Source organism: Phycodurus eques, chromosome 9 (genome assembly GCF_024500275.1).
Source record: "Phycodurus eques isolate BA_2022a chromosome 9, UOR_Pequ_1.1, whole genome shotgun sequence".
NCBI classification, from domain to species: Eukaryota; Metazoa; Chordata; class Actinopteri; order Syngnathiformes; family Syngnathidae; genus Phycodurus; species Phycodurus eques.
In genome coordinates this window covers 27,442,835-27,463,956 of record NC_084533.1, presented here as the reverse complement: position 1 = coordinate 27,463,956, position 21,122 = coordinate 27,442,835, and the positions used below count along the sequence as shown (strand labels likewise).

General features: G+C 44.4%; 2 protein-coding genes across 2 annotated transcripts in view; both read right to left on the bottom strand.

The window, feature by feature from the left end:
* Positions 1–3,228: 3,228 nt before the first annotated feature.
* mtnr1al (melatonin receptor type 1A like) lies at positions 3,229–11,357 on the bottom strand. Its single transcript, XM_061685695.1, has 3 exons — positions 10,991–11,357; positions 5,086–5,204; positions 3,229–3,879 (listed from the first exon to the last, which is right to left on the bottom strand). Exons 1-3 carry the CDS (start codon positions 11,259–11,261, stop codon positions 3,229–3,231), a joined length of 1,041 nt encoding a protein of 346 aa, XP_061541679.1. The 5' UTR covers positions 11,262–11,357.
* A 2,658-nt stretch (positions 11,358–14,015) lies between these two features.
* fat2 (FAT atypical cadherin 2) overlaps positions 14,016–21,122 on the bottom strand; it is an 84,621-nt gene continuing 77,514 nt past the window's right edge. Inside the window, 4 exon segments of the mRNA XM_061686709.1 lie at positions 14,016–15,999; positions 18,109–18,359; positions 19,129–19,271; positions 19,333–19,432. Of these exon segments, the coding sequence (XP_061542693.1) occupies positions 15,500–15,999; positions 18,109–18,359; positions 19,129–19,271; positions 19,333–19,432 (994 nt within the window). The 3' untranslated portion in view covers positions 14,016–15,499.

Genomic DNA, 21,122 nt, shown 5'->3' with positions numbered 1-21,122 from the left:
TACTGTGTGTAGTGTGTATTGTGTGCTTGTCGGTCCGCAGAAACAAAGCGTAAAACATTGGCCAGCTGCTCACTGAAAAGTGCAAAAGTAAAGTTGTGTAAAAATGTTAAGGTAGTAGTGAGGTATCGTATGGAGTTTCATAATCTAGTTGGGAAATTGTGCTTTTGACATTTATGACATGACATAAATCTTTTGTGCACATTTGACATGACAACAAAACATAAACCTGCTTTAGCAAATCCACAAAACTGTCGACCAAAGCATGTCACTCAAGAATCGGCAAAAATATCTTTCATCTTTTTGTCAACTAAAACATGTTTCAACTCCTCAACAAAACATGTCAAGTGAAACGTCAACCAAAATATTTTTTTCAGCATTTAAACAAAATGTCAATACAATTTCAACAAAAATGTAAAAAAATGTTCACAAAAATATGTTCCAGCATGTCAACAAATGTCAACTAAAACGTCCAAAAAATAATGATAACATGTTGCTGTATGTCAACAAAAACACTTAAAACATGGTTCATCATGTAACAAAAATATGTCAACCAAAATGTCAAATTTTTTTGAATGAAAACATCTTCCTGCATGTCAACAAAACACTTTTCAGCGTGACAAAAAATGTGAACCAAAGCATTTCAACAAAACTTGTCAACAAAAACGTTTCAAACCATCACGTCAACAAAATAAACATGTTTGCATCATTCCGAACATTTTTCACAGTGTGTTTGGCAGAGGGAGCATCACAACAGAGTAACATTTTTAAAAATATTCATTTACAAACGTCACATCAACAATCGTATTAACCACCACCCCCCCCCCCCTCCCTTTTTTTTTTTTTCTTTTTTCTTTTTTTAAATTCACATTCTGGACCAAATTTGAGGCTTGTTTTTTCCTGATTATGTAAAAGCACAGACACTTGTTTCCATGGTGACCGCTCCAATATGTCGTCGATGCTGCTTTTCCACCTCAAATTCTGGAAGCTTTTAGCTCTGTGTCTCTGTAGTTCCTGGAACTAAAAGGGTCCCATCAAATTCGGCACTGAAGACCCCACCCCTAAGGTTTGTGGACCTCCCACAGCAGGGTCTTCTCGACCCCACCTAGCAGTAAATGACCCCAAAACTCCATTTGGAAAATGGTTCCTGAAAAGATCTGAGTTCTTGGGTGAAGTTCCAGTCGGTGGAAAAGCTATAGAGTACTGTGAACAGAGCCCTGACAGTAGTTTGTTTAGAAAAGAAAAGAAAAAAACCATACATTTTACGTGTACTCACACACAATAGAAGCAGATGATAAATACGCATCCTTCAGATTTGATCCAACACAGTGATGTGGTCACCATGTTGTGATGGCAATCAAGTGTATGTGTGGGATATGAGTCACACTAATGTCTGGCCCCTTGTTATTTCACTGACAAAATGGCAGTCGGAACCAATTAACTGGTCGGTAGGAGGAGGAGCACCCTGGGTCCTCGTGTCTCACATTCAGAGTCGGCGTGAACGTAATGATCGTCGGCAAACGAAGCAAAACCCAATACATTTTTGCACCTTTTGGTGAGCAAAACGTTGTCAAAGGTGAAAACCCTTGAGGAGGATGATGGGATCAAAAAGGAAAAAAATCATTGGAACACCAACAAGAAGTGAAGAAAATGTGGTTATTATTTTTTTCTAGTGTCTGGATCAGTGGGTATTTTCTTATTTGTTTCTTGTTTTTTGTGTGCATGTTCTTTCACCCCAAATTCCTCCCAGCATGCCTTTATGGAACAAAAAAGGTTACAGGACGATGCACTGATGAACTTGTGATTCAGCATTCATCATTGAAGTGCTGCATCCCAATACTTTTGTCCACGTAGCATTTGAGACATGCTGCAGTCGGGACGGCTGGGAAATTTGACACTTTTAGAGCCAAACCTTCAAATATGTTTCCCTTTCAGTCAAAGGTAAACATAAATTCAGGGCTGACTGACGTGTTTTTTTTTTTTTTTTTTTTTTTTAAGTGTTCAAATGTCTAAACCAACATCTGATTGATTAGTAACTACCTGCAATTAGCTGAGTTGTGTTCCAATACCTTTGTTCATTTAGTGTCTGTTGCCGTGCTGCTTTCGTGAAGACTGGGAAATTGGAAAGGCTGCAACACCCTTCAAACGACTATGATAGTTTGTTTCTGGATATAAATCGCTTCCCGTGGCCGTATTTCCCAGTTTAGATGAATGCGGCATCATCTGATACCAGAAAGTGATTGGAGTCTGACAACTCATGACTAATGGCACTTCTGATCGATTAACCATTGATGAAGAGCTGTGTCCCATTACTTTTGCCAGTGTTGTGTCTGTTACATTTGAGATGGCTGTGAAATTGGACATTTTCCACTGAAAGCATTCAATCTTCAGAAATGTATTTTATATATATATATATATATATATATATATTAAAAAATATATATATTTTTGTTACCACTACTAGTAAAACCAATAAATATAGTTTCTCGTCTTTTATGGCTGCAGTAGAGTCAACGACATGCTTTCCCAGTGTCCTTGAATGCAGCATCAGATATGCAAGCTCGCGGGAAACAGTGAACGTCAACAATGTTTTGTTAAATTTCACATCCCAGTGCAACCAGTAAGTCTACTTTATGTCATCTTCTATATCGAAGCGGTTTCCTTCAATGCAGCATCAATCAGATAGCAGCAAGTGCGAAGTGTAGTGAATGTGGAAAATATTTTCATATCTCGTTTGTTGCCTTTTTTTTGTTTTTTTTTTAGCGGAGTAGCACATACTACTTCAAGTTTGCCGGTTTCCTTGACTGCAGCATTTGATATGCAAAACGTGACGAGTGAGGCTTGTGGGAAATATGTAAATAACGTGGGAAATGTTAACTACCAGTCCAACCGCGAAGTAAGTCGAGTTTACGGAGCCCTAATTTTCTATTTTCCTACTGTCTGAATGCAGCATCAGATAGCAGAAGTCTAACTATCTTTTTCTCCCCCCCCCCCCCCAATTTCCAAATGAACCTTGATGATGATGATGTCATCGTTTGGAAGAGCACCAACAATGTGCTCCCGCCATTTTGATAGCTCCCGTCGGATGGGAACGATGGAGCAGAAAACGTCACAGTTCGCTGGTATTTATAATCACGAGCGTGACTCCATCTCGCCTGCGGCGTTTTAGTCGGGCCGCCCGAACGCCGGCCTCCCCGCCCCCGCCTGACCTCCGAAGAGGCCCCTCCCCCCTCAACAGTGGAACTTGAAGACGACGAGCACGATGCGCTTGTACTCCTCCCTGAAGTTGTGGTTGAGCGCGCCGTAGACGACGGCGTTGAGGCAGCTGTTGAAGTAAGCCATGAAGTAGCTGGCGGTGAAGAGCCACTCGGGGATGGCGCGGCCCAGCCGGGGGTCCAGCGCCACCGCCAGGCCGATGAGGTTGAGCGGCGCCCAGCACACGGCGAACAGCACGAACACCACGAACATGGTGAGGAAGTTGCGCGGGTCGTGCGGCTTGAGCTTGGCCCGCGAGTCGGGTTTGACGCGGCGCCGCACGCGGATGACCAGCGTCCAGATGCGCAGGTAGCAGTAGCTGACGATGGCGATGGGGAGCACGAAGTGGACCGCCACCACGGCGATGGTGTACGCCGAGCTGGCCGACTGGGCGAAGGTGCACGAGTAGACGCGCGGGTCGTACTGCAGCGAGTCCACGAACCAGTTGGGCGCCACGGCCAGCACGGTCAGCGCCCACACCAGCGCCACGTAGCACACGGTGTTGGCGCCCGAGAACAGCCGGTCGTAGCGCAGGCTGTGGCAGATGTAGCAGTAGCGGTTGACGGCGATGCCCGTGATGTTGAAGATGGAGCCGATCACGCTCAGGCCCATCAGGAAGCCGCTCACCTGCCGGGCGGGGTTTCCGAGTTAGGCGGGGTCGACGCTTTACCGCGGCCGACTCGGGCTTTTCTAGCCGGCGCGAAGGCTTCGAACGAGGGGTCGGGTTTCAAGCTCGTGTTCGAACGAGCGTTACGGCTTTGTGGCAGGCTTAAGGCTTCCGGTAAGGGTTTCGAATCAAAAAAAAAAAAGAATGGTTAAGGTTTCAAATTAGGCTTCAAACAAGGGTTAGGGCTTCAAGCTAGCGTTAGTGTTTCAAATGAGGGGTTTCAAGCCATGGTTAGGGTTTAAAACAAGGTTTGGTTTGCAGTTAGGGTTTCGAGGAAGGGTTAAGGGTTCAAACAAGGTTTAGGATTTCAAACTCGGGTTTGGAGCCAGGGTTGAGGTTTTTGACAAGGGTTCACGTTTGAAATGAGAGTTTCAAGACAGCGACTGGGTTTCACATTAGGGTTTCGAGGTCTGAATCATAGCCAGGGTTAGGGTTTCAAACAAGGGTTGGGCTTACAAGCCAAGATAGGGTTTCAAATGGGGCTAAGGTTTAAATCCTATTTCCAAACCAGATGTCTGCATTATCGAAACCTGCTTTTTCTTTTTTCTTCCCATCTCACAGTCTGAAGCGACATCCAACTTTTCCTGCTTTAAGTCAATGAGCGTTACCAAAAAGTAGCATCGTACGAGCAATAGCATCGTAATCTTACTGCGTGTTTAACTTCCCACTTTGAAGAAAGTCAGGAAAAATTGTTTCCCCGCCCCCCCCTCAAAAAACAAAACAAACAAACAAAAAAAGCTCCTTGTTCTTGTATTTAGCAAATAGAAATAATTTTGGTAATCCTAAGTGACCTAAAACGGGAAACGTTTAGTCGGATTACATTTTAGACGAAAAAAAGAGAAAAAGAAAAAAAGAGAAAAAGAAAAAAAGAAAAAGCGTATGTCTTTTTATATACTGTACGTAAATATCTGCTTTCAACTGTGTCATCGCCGTCGTCCGCGCATGCCAGCGACATAAAGTGAGTGACGGGCAGAAGAAGAAGAAATTCTCCCACGAGACGGCAGAAGGTACGACGCCGGCTGCGTTTGCAGCTGTTGCCATTCGCAGACGGAATCGAAACTTTGGGTTCAACGGAAACAGACTCGGATTTCACCCTCAGTCAGTGGAGACGAGAGACGTCGTCCTTTTTTTTTTTGAAACATTTTTTTTTTGGGGCGCCATCTCACCTGGCAGTGAAGGTATCCCGCGATCCAGCCGTCGTGGAAGATGGCCGTCAGCACCAGCGGGTACGGGTACACCGCCACCACGAGGTCGGCCAGGGCCAGGCTCACCACAAACGCGTTTCCTAGAGCGGGAGGGCCGAGGGGGGGAAAAAAATGGTTTCCAATCGAGTTTCAACATCGTTAAGGTTTCGGGCCTGGCTTGCCGTTTCAAATTCGGGTTTTAAGATGGACGGGGTTCCGAACAAAGGTTAGGGTTTGCAATTAGGGTTTCAAACCGGGGTTAGGATTGCAAACTGGGCTTCCAAATTAAGGTCCAAGCCGGAAAAGAAACGAGGCTTGCGACTCCGTGCCGGCGAGACCGCTCCGATACTTCTGAGCGACGCGAGACGCTCGCACGCGCTTCACCGTGGAGATCCGCGCCCGATAGCGCTGCATTCCGTGCTGGCCCGTTTCAAACACCGGTTGGGGCTTCAAGCAAGGATTTGCGCTTCAAATGAGGGTTCCAGGACACAGCTAGGGTTTCAAATTGTGCTTTCAAGTCAGGGCTAATGGGCAAAGTAGGGTTTCAACACTGGTTTAAGGTTTCAAATGAAGATTTCAAGTCTGGGTTCGGGTTTCGAGACAGCGTTAGAGTTGAAAGTTAAGGTTTCTTATTATGGTTTCAAGGAAGGGTTAGTGTTTTGAATTTGAGTTTCAAGCTGAGGTTAGGGTTTCAAATTTGGGTCTCAAGAAAGCTTTGGTTTCGATATCCGGGTTTCAAGACAGGGTTCAAGTTTCAAAATAGTTCACTTCAAGTTTGGGTTACGGTTTTAATTCGGCTTTCAAGTCTCGGCTAGCGTGTCAAGGTAAGGTTCAAAGCCAGGGTTAAGTTTTCAAACAAGGGTTAGGGTTTCGAATTGGGGTAGAAAACCGGGTTCAGTCAGTTCCCTTCACGCAGTTAGTTGTCCTCTCACCTCTTCCACAAATTTGGAAGCCCGCATGCGGTCGGGCCTTGAAATCGCGCGGCTTCACTAGAAAGCTCGCGGGTCCGCGTTAAAGGGGATCGCGGAAAGCCGGGCCCGCCGTGGTGTGAAAACTCGCACGTCTCCCGGCTCGTTGTGTCGGTTCATTCCGGGAAAACCCTTCCATTAACATTCAACTCACGCTCACCCCCGAGCCATATGCTAATCTCCTGCTGTAAGCGGCAGATGTTTTCCCGGAATGTTCCTGATCGCCACCCCTGCGGTGCCTTTATCCCGCCGACGTCGCCGTGCTCCGCAAACTAATCTGCTCCTCGCCTCCCGGCCCGGTTCACGCACCGTCACACATTTCGCTTTCGGCTTCCAGCGTGTCGGAATGACGAAAATGTCGGCCGGCGGTCGGGAGAAATCGCTCGGTTGCGAACGACGGTGACCCATTTGCATACAGCGATGCCACGTGTTGCTCGAGTTTCGTCCCGGGCAGTTGCCACGTGTTCCGACGTTACGCGGAAGTCGCAAACGGTCCGCAATCCCGAGCGGACGAGACGACGTGCGCCATCAGTTAACCTCGAGTTTGGCTAACACACGCTTGGTGTTAAAGTGCCGCAGCAAGTGATTGGCTGACATAAGATTTGGACTCTACCAACCAATCACCCTAATGTTATGAGGTCATCACATTTGCCCCTGTGTAAAAAGAAAAAAATCTGACAGGCAGCTCCGCGGCTGTGGCGGGCTAGCTGCTAGCCGCTACCGTGGCGAACACGGCGCTCCTCAAAAAGCGGCGAATAACGCGGCGCTCCACAGCGGCGAATAAGCGAACAAGTACCGTTGTCGCGAAAGGAGGATTAGGAGAAATTAACAGAAGAGGACCACGGAGCCACGCTAAACCGGCGCCAAGCTAACGTTAAATGTCACGCTAAGCGACTGGTGCTCCAGTACCGTTTTCAGTCAAGTCTCGCCGGAACTGCGTTCGAAACAGCTGAGAGCAACCAGGTATGAAGAGCAAATGAACACGTGTGCACTGTACGTCTCGAGAGAAAATATAAAACGCAGCCGCGCACGCGAGACCCCGAAAGCCGGAGAGAATGAAGAAGTTATCACGCACGTCAGCCAGCAGGAGGGGCCTCGAAGTTGTGTCAGATGTTTTTGAGTAGCATTTGTCCAATACAACATTCTGGATGTCACATGCTCCAATATAAGTGATTGCTTCACTGGACTTTCAGAAGTGCATGTATTCACCTCAACGACAACAAGCATTATCACCTGCATGTGTAAACGTGCACCGATGTCGAAAAGTGGCTGGATCGTTAGCAAGGAATATGGGTGGGAGGCGGCACCAGGAGGTCGGTAGGTGGGCGGGCAGCCGCTTATGTATGCGAACGGGTTGATAGACGGGTAAGGAGGGAGGTTAGAAAGCTGTGCGGCGCTGGATTGGTAGCCGCAGGAGGACGATAGCTAGCTGGGCGGGTAGCTAGGTACCGGAAGTCGGTAGCAAGGCGGTTATGTACGTGGGTGGCTAGCACGAGGCGGTTATGGAATTCCCGCTTCGGAATTCCGAGAGCGTCGCGAGACGTCCGGTAGAGTGTGGCGGCCGTGCTGGTGACCGACCGGTCATGTCACGAAGATTTGGATTTTGCGTTTTGAATCCTTCTAAGAATATAGCCGTAGTCCGCCCGTTTTCAACTCCGGTGAACACGGAGGTGCTGGTGTACGCGCTTATCTGGCAAAGTCCTCCCCAAAAAGAAGATCTCCGCTGTGCAACCGCTTCACCGCTCAGCTGCTCGTGTGCTGACGAAGAGCAGACGGCGGAAAACATACGACGCCGCTTTTAAGATCGCCGCGTGAGCGTTTCGGGATGGATTTTAAGGGTGGTCTTTAAGGTCTCGGCCCATCCTATCGACCTGATACGCTTCGATCGTATCGGCCCTCGCAGGCGCCGAGAGTGCTTTCAATTATTCCTTTGGAACGGCCCCCGCCAGAGGACATCGGGACCGCAGGGTCTGTTGATGTTTTTAAAAGGAGGCTCCAAACTCCTCACTTGTTTGGTTTCGCTTTTAACCGATTCATGTATTATTTATTCAGACACTTATTTATTCCTTCATCGACTTGATTTTTGATTCCATTTTGTGTATCTCCTATTGTCCTTCAGTTTTGACCTTATCCTTTTGACGTTGCGTCTGCTATAGGTTTTGACTTTTTATCAGCTTTTGTCTTTTTTTCCAGGTTCAGTAAATGTTTGCGTTTGGAAACATATTGGATTCAACTTCAACAATTCTCCTTCAAATTGCAAGACGTAATGGCGTTGTCACGTATCGGTCCTCGGACACTTTTGACAAAACATTTTTCTACAAACTAAAATGAGATGTCCTTTGATATTTCTGAGTCCCGTTGCCTGGGCGACAGCAAGGTGCGGCCCAATGGTTAAGCTCATCGCCTGCCACCGCGGGGGACCTAGGTTCGAGGCCCCGACCGGACCATCCCCCGGACTCACGGCCGCGGCGACCTCGAGCAAGACGCCGATACCCCGAAATGCCGCCCGGGCGCTTCAGCCGCTCCAGTGTGTTCCACTGACGTGTGTACGTGTTCACTGTGACGGGTTAAATGCGCAGAACAAGTTTCGTGTGCAAGCATGCAAGTTCGTGACAATAAAAGGTGATTGTGTGTTTATTCAGCTGGACGGCAAAACATCCCTTTTCACCCATTCGCTCATTTTGTTTGGTGTCACGGGGAAGGTGGCGCTTAATGAGCGCCATCAAGCCATCACACGCTCATCCTCCAACGCCGACGGCCCGGAGCTTTTGACACCCCGCGCCCGTCAGTTGTCAATCACAGTGCTGACACGTACCGACAAAAAAAAACAAACAAACAAAAAAACACCACTCAAATGACATTCAGAGACACTTTAGAGGAGATGAAAGTACCTGGAGTCAGGCTACACATAGGCCAGATTCCAACCCGGAACCTTCTTCTCTATAAAGGCATCCAACGTGAACTGAAAAAGCCTCCATTTTCTTTGATTGTGTTCAATAGTGTTGATATACGGTATATCCCTGCTATCAAACACACACACACACACAACATTCACGTGCCATAAAAAAAAAAAAATTCTTTTTTTTTTTTTTTTTTTTTTACATAGGTGCTCGTCGAGCATGACGACATGTCTGAGATGTCGTCTTCGATATTGTCGCGTCGGAGGAACTTCACGCTGGAATACCCAGCATGCCGAGCGGCACCGGCACCGTGAGTGAGTGTCGCTTTGTGATCAATGATCTGCCTCGTCGTCGGGGAGTGTGATTTATTTTGTTTCCTACGACAATGTGATGAGTAGCTATTTAGCACAAAATGGCAATTTCTTGGTCAATTAAATAAAATGATGTTCATTATTTAAACTTGTTATTATTATTATTACAATAATATAATTGTATTATTATATATTATTATTATACAATAATAATAAGACATTTCTTTTTGGGAGTGCTTTTCAATGTATTGGACTTCACAGAAATACATTAAAAGCAACAATAAAGAAAGCCCCTTAACGACCTTCAAATGGAAAAAAAGCATCAAAGCATCACAAACGTAATAGAATAAATAGTATACAAAAATAAAATGTTACTGAAAATGGAAAGAATGTTTTCAAGTCACCAAGAGCAAAGCGAAGTGTTGACGTTTTTTTTATTTTATTCATAATACAAACAAAAAAGTATACTCGGATCAAAACAAAAATCAACACTCTTAAAAATAGTTTGAAAATAATAGATTTAAAATAATACTAGTAAAAGTTGTACAAAATTGATTAAAAAAAAATATAAAATTCTACAAGTAAAAAAAAAAAACAATAGTTAAAGTAAGAAAATAATACAAGTAAAAATAGTGAAAAAAATGATACTGGTCGAAGAAGTGAAAATACTATATTACTAATAATAGTCAAAGTAAATAAATTTTCTCGTAAAAATACAAAATAATCCTAGTAAAAAAAGGTTTAAATTAAAAAAAATAATAAATGTAAAAAATGTGGACTAAAATTAGTAAAAAATAATACTACAAAAAAACAAAACAAATAGAAGTAGCAAAAATCAAAATACATGTAAATAAGGCCAAAAGAAAAAAATACTAGTAAAAATAGGAACAATAAAAACAATATTAGTCAAAGTAATAAAAAACACAATATTTATATAAAAAAAAATAGGAAAATGGTAAACATATAAATCATACTTAAGTAGTAATAGTAGTAGTAATATTTATGAAAAAGAATAATTATTTTCGTAAAAATTTTTTAAAATAAAAGGATGATAAAAATGTGTAAAATAATAAATACAATGGATGATAAAAATGTGTAAAATAGTAAATGAAATGAAAAGAATCTATTAAAAACAGGGAATTGTAAAGATAGGAAATGTAAAGATAGTAAATTAAATAAAAAGAAAGGATGGAAAAAGCAGTGGTAACAAAATGTATTAAAAAACTAAATGTAGTTAAAAAGTACATGTAAAAATAATACATTAAATCACAAGGAATACGAGTAAAACAAGAAATATTGGTACATGTAACTGTACAAGGAAATATGTAAAGAATAAAAAAAGAATATTGGCAAAAAAAAATAGAAATTGGGAATTCAAATAATACTAGTAAAAATAGTTAAATAAAAACATGGAAAGATAAGAAAAGATAATAATAATAAATCAAATAATAAATCATACTAGAAAAAATGTTAGAAGTAGAAGATAGTAGCAAAAGATATAAAACAAGATAAGAATAATAATAAAAAGTAGTCAAAATAAAATATTATTGAAAATTAAATAATACGAGTAAAATGGTAGCAAAATAATAGAAGTAAAAGTAGTTGAAAAAACTACTTACAGTATAGTAGAGCAAATTAAAAAAAAAACATCAGCAATACTAGTAAAATGGTCGGGGAGCAAAAGTAATGAAAGCACGCACGCGCGTACCTGTTTTCCTGAGTTTCCTGTTCCTGAAGACGGACAGGATGACGAGCAGATTGCCGACCACGTCCACCACGATGGTGACGATCAGCACGCCGGCCAGGACGCTCACCGCCCAGGGGAACGCCCGATGCTGCTGCGGGGCCCCCGGCGCCGCCGTGGAGTTGCGCGGCCCCAGCGCGGCCCCCAGTGCGGCGGGGTGCCACGCGCCCGCCGACTGCTGCCGCTGGGCGGCCATCGGCTGCGGGTAGTGCCGCGGCCCCAGCAGCCTCGACATGGCGGAGCTGGAAAACCTTTGGGAATCTTTTTACGCGTCTTGTGGGGACATCGCGGTGGAGGCGGTGGTGGAGGTGCCTCGCGGTGGAGGTGTCACACGATCGAGCCCCGGCGCACGTGCGCGGCGCACTCGCTTATGTCCCCCCGTGTCATGTTGGCGCGCCTTGGTTTCCCCCCCGCCAAGTGGTCCCCGTGTGAGCGTGTGAATTAGTGCGCCAGCCTTTTAGCTTCCCGTCTCTCTCTCTCTCTCTCTCTCTCTCTCTCTCTCTCTCGTGGCACGGCGCCTCTCTTTTCCCGCCCAATCCTCAGCACGAGTGCGCTCTCCTGTCAAGTTCATTCAGAATTCTCCTAATCACAAGAGTGTTGAAAGGCTTCACAGTTGAGGCTGACATTTTTGGGGATTCCCGCGGCGTGTGAGTGAATTTCACAATGGATCACGGGATTGGGCAGGAGCGGGAGCGGGAGCCAACGTGACCGGAAGGTTTTGCGGGGTTCCGTCGAATTCTGGCTGGGGATTAGGATGGAACGGGATCGATATCTGTGGGAGTGGGAGGGAGCGCCGCTCCAAATCCACTCCCGTGTCGGCCTCAAGCTCGCAGCTGACACAGATGGACGACAAACCGAAGAGGGCAAGGAAAAACGCCAAACCCCGTCAGAAATATTAAACGAGTGGAAGCCCATAACATAATAACGGCCTGTAACATAATATATTTCCCCTTTTTAAAATGGAATAGGCCCATAACGTAATGTAATATTACGCTACGGGCTCAGTTATTACATTTGCGAATATACTCTATATATATATATATATTTATCATGCCAATAATGTAAGTTATTATGTTATTTGATTACAGTATTGGCAGCCAGCTATTAGATTATGGGCTGTTGTTACCCTTGACCGATTCCTTTGGGCAGTACACTCTCTAAAGTGCTTACTGAATAGAATAGAAATGTACATTCGTACTAATGATAATTAGTTGGGAGTTAAACAAAAGCACGACACTGGTTGCGTAATAGGGAACACCGTCACGAACGCTCTCGTGTTTGCGGCGGACGTGCCGGTTGCAAACGTTGCCCACAATTTGCTCTCCGTACGGCAGCCAATACGACGTCGCGATTGTACGCTGTGAGAATGATGGGGAATCGGTTTCCCGAAATGTCCTCGAAGTGTAACACGAGGTCGAATATCGTGGCCATTAGAAGATTTGTCAGATGACGAGAACATTCACCGACAACGTGCTAATCCGGATAAACCGCCAAACCAAATGTGTTTGAGATTAAATTTAATCAGTGCTCCTCAGCTGTCGAAGTCTGTATCGTATTTTTTTTTTTTTAGGTGTGCTACTTGGCGTAAAAGGTTTGCGAAGCGCTGATATGGAACGTCGCGTATTGTGTTATATTTAGCATGGAAGCAAGTGAGGCATGTCGCACTTCACCGGCCTGACTCCGCCCAAAACGGATGAATGTAGCATCAAGCATTTTGTGGCCACATTTCGCGAACACGTAACTAGCGCAGGAAAATAGCTGTTTCCTGACCTTTGACACCCACTCCTGTCATCTCTCGGCTCGTTACGGCCTACGGACGCCGACCTGCCGTCTTCGCGCGACGCACGTTGACTATGCGCGCGCACAAACACCAACACGACTGCACTTCTGCTCCTGCTGAAACTCGAGTGGTTTTCCAGGAATGCGTGTGTGTGCTCAACCCTGAACAAATGTGTGTGCGCGTGAGCGCGTGCGTCTGCATGTGCGCACTTGAACATCGCCTCGTCGGCGCGTTCTGCCTTCATGACACCTCATGAATATGCAAATTAGGACGTGCTTTCTGTTTTACTGGATCAGCATGAAATAGTTAAAGAAAATCTTACAGGAAAAATCTGAGGAGAATATAGTAATATTTCTCGTCTAATTCCTTCCCTTCCTCCATTTTTCTCAAAAATGTCTTCCTCCCCCCCCCAAAAAAAAAAAAAAAAAATTTCCAACATAAAACTTTTTCCAACAATTTCCAACATAAAACTTTTTTTTTAATGCAATACTCAAATTTACAACTTTAATCTCATAAAAGTTTTGTTTTATTCATGAAAGAAATACAATAGTATTTTCCCCTTGATTTAATGACTGCATTGTCATTTACGCCCCTCGTGTCAACGTTTTCTCTTTTTACTCAAAACAATCCAACTTTATTCTTGAGAAAAATAAAAATGACTTCCCCCAACCCAAAAAAATATGACTTTGTTTTTCCTAGAAAAAAAAATATAATTTCATTCTCTTTTTTTTTGTGCTGTGTAAAGTCTTTTTTTTCGAGATTTCCCCCGAATTTTATCCTTGGAAAAAAAACTTTTCTTCTTGAGAAATGTTTTTCCCCCCCCATGTATGGCAATGATGCTCCTCTGATGTGAAGGCAACAGTCACACACGTCAACTTGAAACTTGCACTTTTTAATCCCAGTTTCCATTCAAGATGAACTATGAGAAACGCCTCCAGCGCCGACATCGTTAACTCAACACACGCACAAACACGGGTTGGCCTCTTTAAATGGATAATGATGACCACACCTGAGGTGTCGAAATAATGGACGCGGTTTGATGTCTCATCAAATGTTACTCGCACGGAACGTGTGCAGCTTCTTTGACACACAGACACACACTCATTAGCGTGAGTTAGGTGAGTTAGTTTTTCATTTTTAAGTCCAGAACTATGGAAGAAGTGAAATTGTTCCAGCGTTAGAGACTCACACACAAACATGTTGATCGAGTCAGATGATGTAATGATGCTTTTATTTCTATATTCATATTTGGTGTGTACATCAAAGTAGTAAAAATCTCACAGCGAAGAAACATTACAAAAATAAACTTTCTGATGTGTGATTGGAACAAAATAAACATTCAACACAATATCACAAAACAACAATGATACACGTTTATCCACAAAACAACACTTCACATCATCGCAAAACACATTTCCGTCCCAAAAAAGTGCGAAATACATGCGGATGTAAGGAAAAATGCTTTTATTCTGAAATCCGGATTGCGGCTCCATCTTTGCTTTTAATGTGAAGGGACACCAGTTGCAGAGAAACGACAACGATAAAAGTGAGTTGCCGCTCTCAGTTTGAAGCTCCTGTTGTGAAACTTCTGCTATTGGGACAAAGGAAGTGCATCTGGGATTTCAAAATAAAAGACTCAGCCGTTTTACTGAACAGGAATTTGACATTTTTGATTCAAAGCTCTTGTAGTGAAAGGACACCAAACAATTGCTGAGAAATGACAACACTAAAATTCACTTTCGAAACAGTTTCCGGTGCGCTGTGAAAATTCGGTGCAAGCGAGTACATCTGGGATTTCAAAATAAAAGATCAAGCTTTCGTTTACCAAGTCAGTCTGACTCATAGGAGCAGGAAATTAATGTTGTCATGAAAATGGGTACTCTTATTTTGAAATTATTACTGCATGTTCAAATCTTCATAGAGTCTTTTAATGTGAAAGGACACAAGGAGAAAATGCGGTTTAATGATAATGCTAACCTGTCAAACGTCAAAATAAAAACCTAAGACATTGTTTTTGTACGAGAGAATCAGTCGGACGTTAACACTTCATTGGAGAAACTTTTCGACATCCATTTTGTTTCTTGTTCGGAGGATCCAGCCTCCTAATTCGAAATGCTGACGACATCGTGGACGGGACATTTCGTAACGAGCCGCCCGCCGTCATGGCAACGGCAGCTCGCGGCAGTACTCAGAACAAAATGTCGGCGACGCCTCGTTTTGTTATTATGCCATTCAGCGTCCACTTCCTGTCACTTTCCACTTTGTGTCAGTTTCAACCTTCTGTCAGTGTCCACTTCCTGTCAATTTCAACTTCCTGTCAGTTTCTACTTGCTCTTAGTGAGCACTTCCTGTTAGTTTTCACTTGGTGTCAGTGTCCACTTCCTGTCAATTCCTGTCAGTTTCAACTCGTCAGCGTTCACTTCCTGTCAGTTTCCACTTCCTGTGAGTGTCCCTTTCCTGTCAGCGTCAACTTCCTGTCAGTGTCCTGTCAATTTGAACTTCCTGCCAGTTTCAACTCGCTGAATTCCCCCTTCCTGTCAGTTTTGACAGGACATTGAATGATGAGCTCGGGACCGGATTTGCTGGTCGGGAAAAGTCTGACAAAGGAAAGGTTGTTTCAAAACAAAACATCCAGGTTGTCCCGTCAAGCTGCCGTGACGCCGTCCCGCCTCGGAATCCCGTAACAAGCTGTCTTAAAACATGACTTCCTCGCAGCTGCCGTAGTCGCTCTCCAGCAGGCTGGCGCCGTCGTAGCTGCGCTCGCCGGTCCCGCTGGGGCGCGTCTGCGGGCGGGCGACATTGGGCGGCGTCCCCGCCCGCTCGGCGTAGGGCGACCCGGACACGCCGAGCCGGACGCCGAGCCGCTTATAGCCCGCCGCGTCGTCGTCCGAGCCGCCGGCGTGCTTCGCCGGGCAGTAGCCGGTCTCGGCGTACGCGTCGGAACACCGGGTTCGCGGCAGCGGGACGCCGTCGGGGTCCAGGAAGCGGTCCAGGTTCCCGTTGCCGTAGCACGGCGGCAGCGGGGCGCGGCGGTCCGAGCGCTCCAGCGGGAACGGGAAGCCGCCGAAGCGAGAGCTACGCCGCGAGTCCGACACGGCGGACGACGTGTAGACGTCCTCCACGATGTCAAACTGAGGGAACTCCTGGGCGGCGGCCACGGGGCGCCCGAAGTAGTCGGGATCAGCGGGATAAACTGAAGACACAGCACGCACAAACGTCAACGCTCCGATAATTATGGCTTTCGTCGTTAGTCTCGTGATTTCTACAGTAATCAATTCAACTTTGAGGGAGATTTCATTGCAAATATGATTATGAATCTGGCCATTTTCAGGACTTTGGTTGTTGTTCTTCAGGCAATTCAATCACCTTGTTTAGCTGCTAAATTGCCTTTTTGGAACCTTGAAGTGTTATTTGGATTCTCCCGGCAAGTTCTTGAAGGTCTTCATTTGGATTCTTCTGGTATGTAAATGGGCCTTGAATGCGTGTTATTATTCCAGAAACTAAATTGCTCTTTTGAGTGCTTTACGTCTTATTCTTACTGTTATTATAGCACACATTTTTTCCTAGGGCTTTAATTGTGATTCCTCTGGCAACTAAATCGCTTTTGGGGCACTTTAATTATAATTGATGTTGTTATAGACGGCTTTAATTGTTATTGTTCTAATTATTTTGGCTGCTAGATTCCCTTTTGTGGGGCTTTAATTGCTATACTGATTACTCTGGCGACTAAATCATCCTTTGGGGGGTTTGATTCTTCATCCTATTATGATTATGATGAAAACAGAAACTGGATCGCCTTTTTGAGCGCTTTCGTTGTTGCCCTTAATATTATTACGTAAATCGTCTTTTGAGGGCTTTGATTGTCGTTGTTCTTATTATTACGTCCGCTTTGCTTTAACGCGGCCATGTTTCGGCTATTCGCGCCATTGCTGTGTTTCGTCAGAAAAGTACTCGTTTGTGTTTGTTGTTGTGCACTCAGTCGAAAGTATTAAGTGTAACGCGCGTCTCCAAAAGAGTCCGAAGGCCTCATAAAAAGTGCATTTTGTGTGTTGCATTTTGCAAATGAAGCGTTGGTATTTCCATTTGGTGGGGTAAACAGACGGCACAACGGCAGCTGCTGACCTCGCCTGCAATTCGGCTCTCGAGTTATGCATCAAAAAAAAGGGAAAGTCGTAAGTTGTCGCCGTGGAATATAAATCGTAACGAGCGTCCAAACGCGTCCGGTGACGGACGGCATCGTCGCACTTTCACTTTGGCTTTTACCTCAAACTTCCCGTTTGCGACAGCTGGCTTTGATGTTAAAGTCGTACGAAGAAATACAAGTCAGCAAGAACATTATTTTTTGACACGCTCGTTGAATAAGAAGTAAACATGAACACCAACAACAACAACAACCTTCGAACTGTACGAGTAGATACTGTCCTGCCTACGTGCAGTACTAATAGTGAATTTATGTATGACCAAATATGGTCATTTTATGAATATAAGAGTTAACTTTGTATGTGATTAATGGATTCAGCATTCATTCTCATGTTTTATTTTCCCTTTTCTTTTATGCATTTGTATGTATTTAGTCTTTTACCGGTTATTTTACAAACATCATTGTATTTTAGGTAATTTTTTCAAATTAATGTGTGTCATACCAAACCCACTCTTCTCATTTTGTATTCCCCTTTTGTTTCTTGTCCTTTTTTTAAAATACTCATTTATTATATATATATATATATATATATATATATATATATTATGTACTTGTGTACTGTATTATGAATTCATACATGTCTGAAACACTGACCTTTCTATTGTCGTCTTATTATTTTTTCTTAGTCCCGATTGATTGATTGATTATATATCATGTATTCATGTATTCATTAATGAAATTCTTAGATTCAATGCTCCTTTTAAGTACAAAATGTAACTATAATATATGAATACAAATATATGAATGAATAAAAGAAAAAGATCATGATTGCTATTTTCTTATTAATCTAATATAGATAAAACAAATGTTGTAAATACTATCATTCATTCATTAATGATGAATTGTATAATAATTGTATCATGTAATTATATTTTTATCATTTTTATAATCATAATTTATAATATATGTAATTTATGGATTTTTTTTTCCAATGCTTAAGTTATTGAAATTCTTTATTTGATTACATTTTTTTAACGAGCCGGAATGTGTCCCAATACATCTGTGCTTTATGTCCAGTATGTATATGATTTTTCATGACAAGATGGAGGTGTAGCACACACGCACGCCCGCACGCACGCCCGCCCACACATACACACTTACCTTCATAGTCAAGGTCCCAGTGGGTCTTCTTGACCGAGTCGTTGTCGGAGCAGGACGGGGGTCTGGCGGGCAGGTTGGGGGCCACGCTGCAGACCGCCGGTCCGTGCGACTTGACGGCCGGCGCTCGGCCGCCGGGACGCAGCGAACGGAAGGGCGAGCGGTCGAGGTCGTCGGCGGACGACGTCATGCAGCTCAGCTCCGTGTGGCCGCCGTTCCGATGGCGACCTTTCGGGCTCTTGGACGACGAGTAGCTGAAAAACGGGTTCGCGTGTCATCCGCGTGGAATATTAACATTTTACAATGTGGACGTACTGTATGTCGGATAGCCAACTTGAGGAATGCGCGCTGGTAGTCCACCGCTACCAGCAGTACCAACACCGGGCATCTGCTCGGAATCCCCAACGTACCAAATGACTCGTTGACTAACCTACGAGCCAACCAACTGACAAACTGACAAAGCAACTGACTTACTTACTGACTTACCATTGAACCCAGTATTGACTAGCTTAACAAATGACTCATCAACCAATGAGCAAACGAGCAAACAAACATCCAAGCTAAGTGACTAACTAACTAACAGAACAACCCACCAACTGAGCGGATAACGACTGAATCACCAACCGACTGATCAAGTCACTGACTGACTAACTAACCAACAAAATATTTAACTAACCGAGAAAATGGATGGATGGACTTTTCTTGAAAATGGAGTAAATAATAAAATAACTATAACTAGCTAAATGACTGATTAACTAACTTGCAAATCAACCAGCCAACTGACTAACTGACTCACTAACTAATTGACTGATTTAATGAATGGTCAATGAACCAACTAGTGAACTAAATAACTGACCAGCTAACTGACTCCTCCCACGCTTGTCAGCTAGTTTTGCCTCTATTTGCTTAAAAATCAATACAAAGAGCGTCTCTCTTCTTATTATGGTCTGTCGCGTGTTGAATTCAACAGAGTAGCGACGGCCAAGCGGGACGTAAATGATGTAAAGACGAGCGTCGCGTTACCCGTCGGCGTCGTTCTCGTTCTTGCGCTTCTTCTGCCGGACGTAGCGCTTCCGCCCGCAAACGAAGACGGCCACCAGCAGCAGCAGGCACAGCACGCCGGCGCCGATCTCCATCATCTCCACGTAGCCCACCGCCGGCAACACCTGCGGCAGACCGCCGCCGTTAAGCTCGCTCGTCCCCGCGAGGACCCGATCGAGGACTGACCTGCGGCAGAGGGTCGCAGTGGAAGGATCCGGAAGAGTCTCGGCACAGGAAACCGCCGGGACACGGGTCGGGAGAGCACACGTCGGCGCCGTCGTGACACCTGCGTGACCGGGAAGGAGGGGAAGCGAAATCAACGCTCGGTCTACCTTAAGCCGGGCCCCCCTAAAAATGTTACGCGATCACGTCTTGCGGATGTGCGCAATGAAGTCACCGGCACAAAATATTTCGCCAGAGGGACGCTTTCAAGTCCGAGGGAAGGATTTAGACATTCGCAGTAGGACTTCAAGCACCGTTAGTGAAGGTTTCACACTTGGGTTCCAAGCAAGCTCGGTTTGCTTGGAACCCTGCTTGGTTTGGAGTCCTGTCTGAAGCCAGGCTGAGGCTCCAATTGGGCTTCCCAGACAGAGAACAAAAAGAAATACATGAAAACATTGAAAAATTATCATTTCATACAATTACAAAATAAAATAAAACAAAGAATGTCTCCCCATGTTGCTGACAGAGCAGAGAAAAGAGAAGTCCTTGTGGAGATTGTGCGAAAAGGGTCATTCGAAAAAATGTTAACACCTTAGTCAGTCATCATTATTCAAATGAAAGATGAATTTATTGCTCTCGGCGAGAAACAACTCCATTTCATTGAGGAAATGTCTCAATGCACGACACGAAGCAGGCTGTCAAGTCTTCTTCTTCTCTCTTGAACGCTGCGGGAAACTCGACAATCTGGCGATTCTTAAACGCAACGGCAAACCGCTAATATTCAAAATGATAATAACAATTACAAAAGTCCTTCGCGCGTTTCCTCCGTTTGCACTCGGCTCCCCGCCGCTAACGTGCTATTACAGACGGGATCGCGCATGGCTCCATCGACCATTGGCGTGTCAATCTGAGGCGGCTCCGGCGTGCGGGCGAGTGATGTCGCATCGTAATCAGGCTCTTGACGCTTTGGGCCCGGGCGAAATTCCACGCTGTGCATGCCGACAACATCCAACACTTCCCACTGGAGGCATTCAATGACTCGGTCAACTGGTAGAATACTGGTATCAGATTTTTTAAACTGGTATGTGTGTGTGTGTGTGTGTGTGTGTGTGTGTGTGTGTGTCTCAGGCCATTACAAGAACATTTTTAACCTGCATGTGTTTGCATGTGTGTGTCCTTGTGGACGAGTGCTGCAAGGTTGATTTGGCGATGTAGTCGTTTGACGAACAGACCGGTTAACTAACCAACCAACTAACAGACTAACTACATAACTAACCAACCTACAAACAGACTGTATAAGCAATGCAATAAGTGAAGTTCCAACTAACTAACCAACTAATTAACATTCAACCAATGTCTAAGGGACCGTTTACCAACCGGTCAACAAAACTAACTAACCAACCTCCAAACACACTGCTGAATTACTGATTATTACTAATTATATCTAATTTACCACTTTACCGTCCAACTAACTAACTAACTACATTTTATTTACATTGTGATCCAGTTCAGGGTTAGCCTCTTGCTGCTGAATTTGTTTGCAGAAATATAAAATAAAGGGATATAAAGTTACATAAAATGAAATTAACTACAGTAACATTTGAAACAATTCAATTCTTATCATGTTCGTGGTCACATGTGAGTTGACTTTGGCCAAAACGTGATTGGCCAGGCTGTGTTTTGTGGGTGTGGCTTCGTGAACATTCCACATAAAGCTGTTGCTGGGGGACCGTATGCGAAGCAACACAGTTTCGGTTAGGTACGAGTTCCCAGTGTCCGTTTGTGTTGATCTACCGGGTCGGGAAAAATAACCT

Coding starts and splice junctions, on each gene's coding strand:
- mtnr1al (XM_061685695.1), bottom strand. CDS start 11,261: ATGTCGAGGCTGCTGGGGCCGCGGCACTACCCGCAGCCGATGGCCGCC. Junction 5,205..10,990: donor CAGGAAACTCAGGAAAACAG/GTACGCGCGTGC, acceptor CTCCCGCTCTAG/GAAACGCGTTTGTGGTGAGC. Junction 3,880..5,085: donor CGGGATACCTTCACTGCCAG/GTGAGATGGCGC, acceptor CCCGCCCGGCAG/GTGAGCGGCTTCCTGATGGG.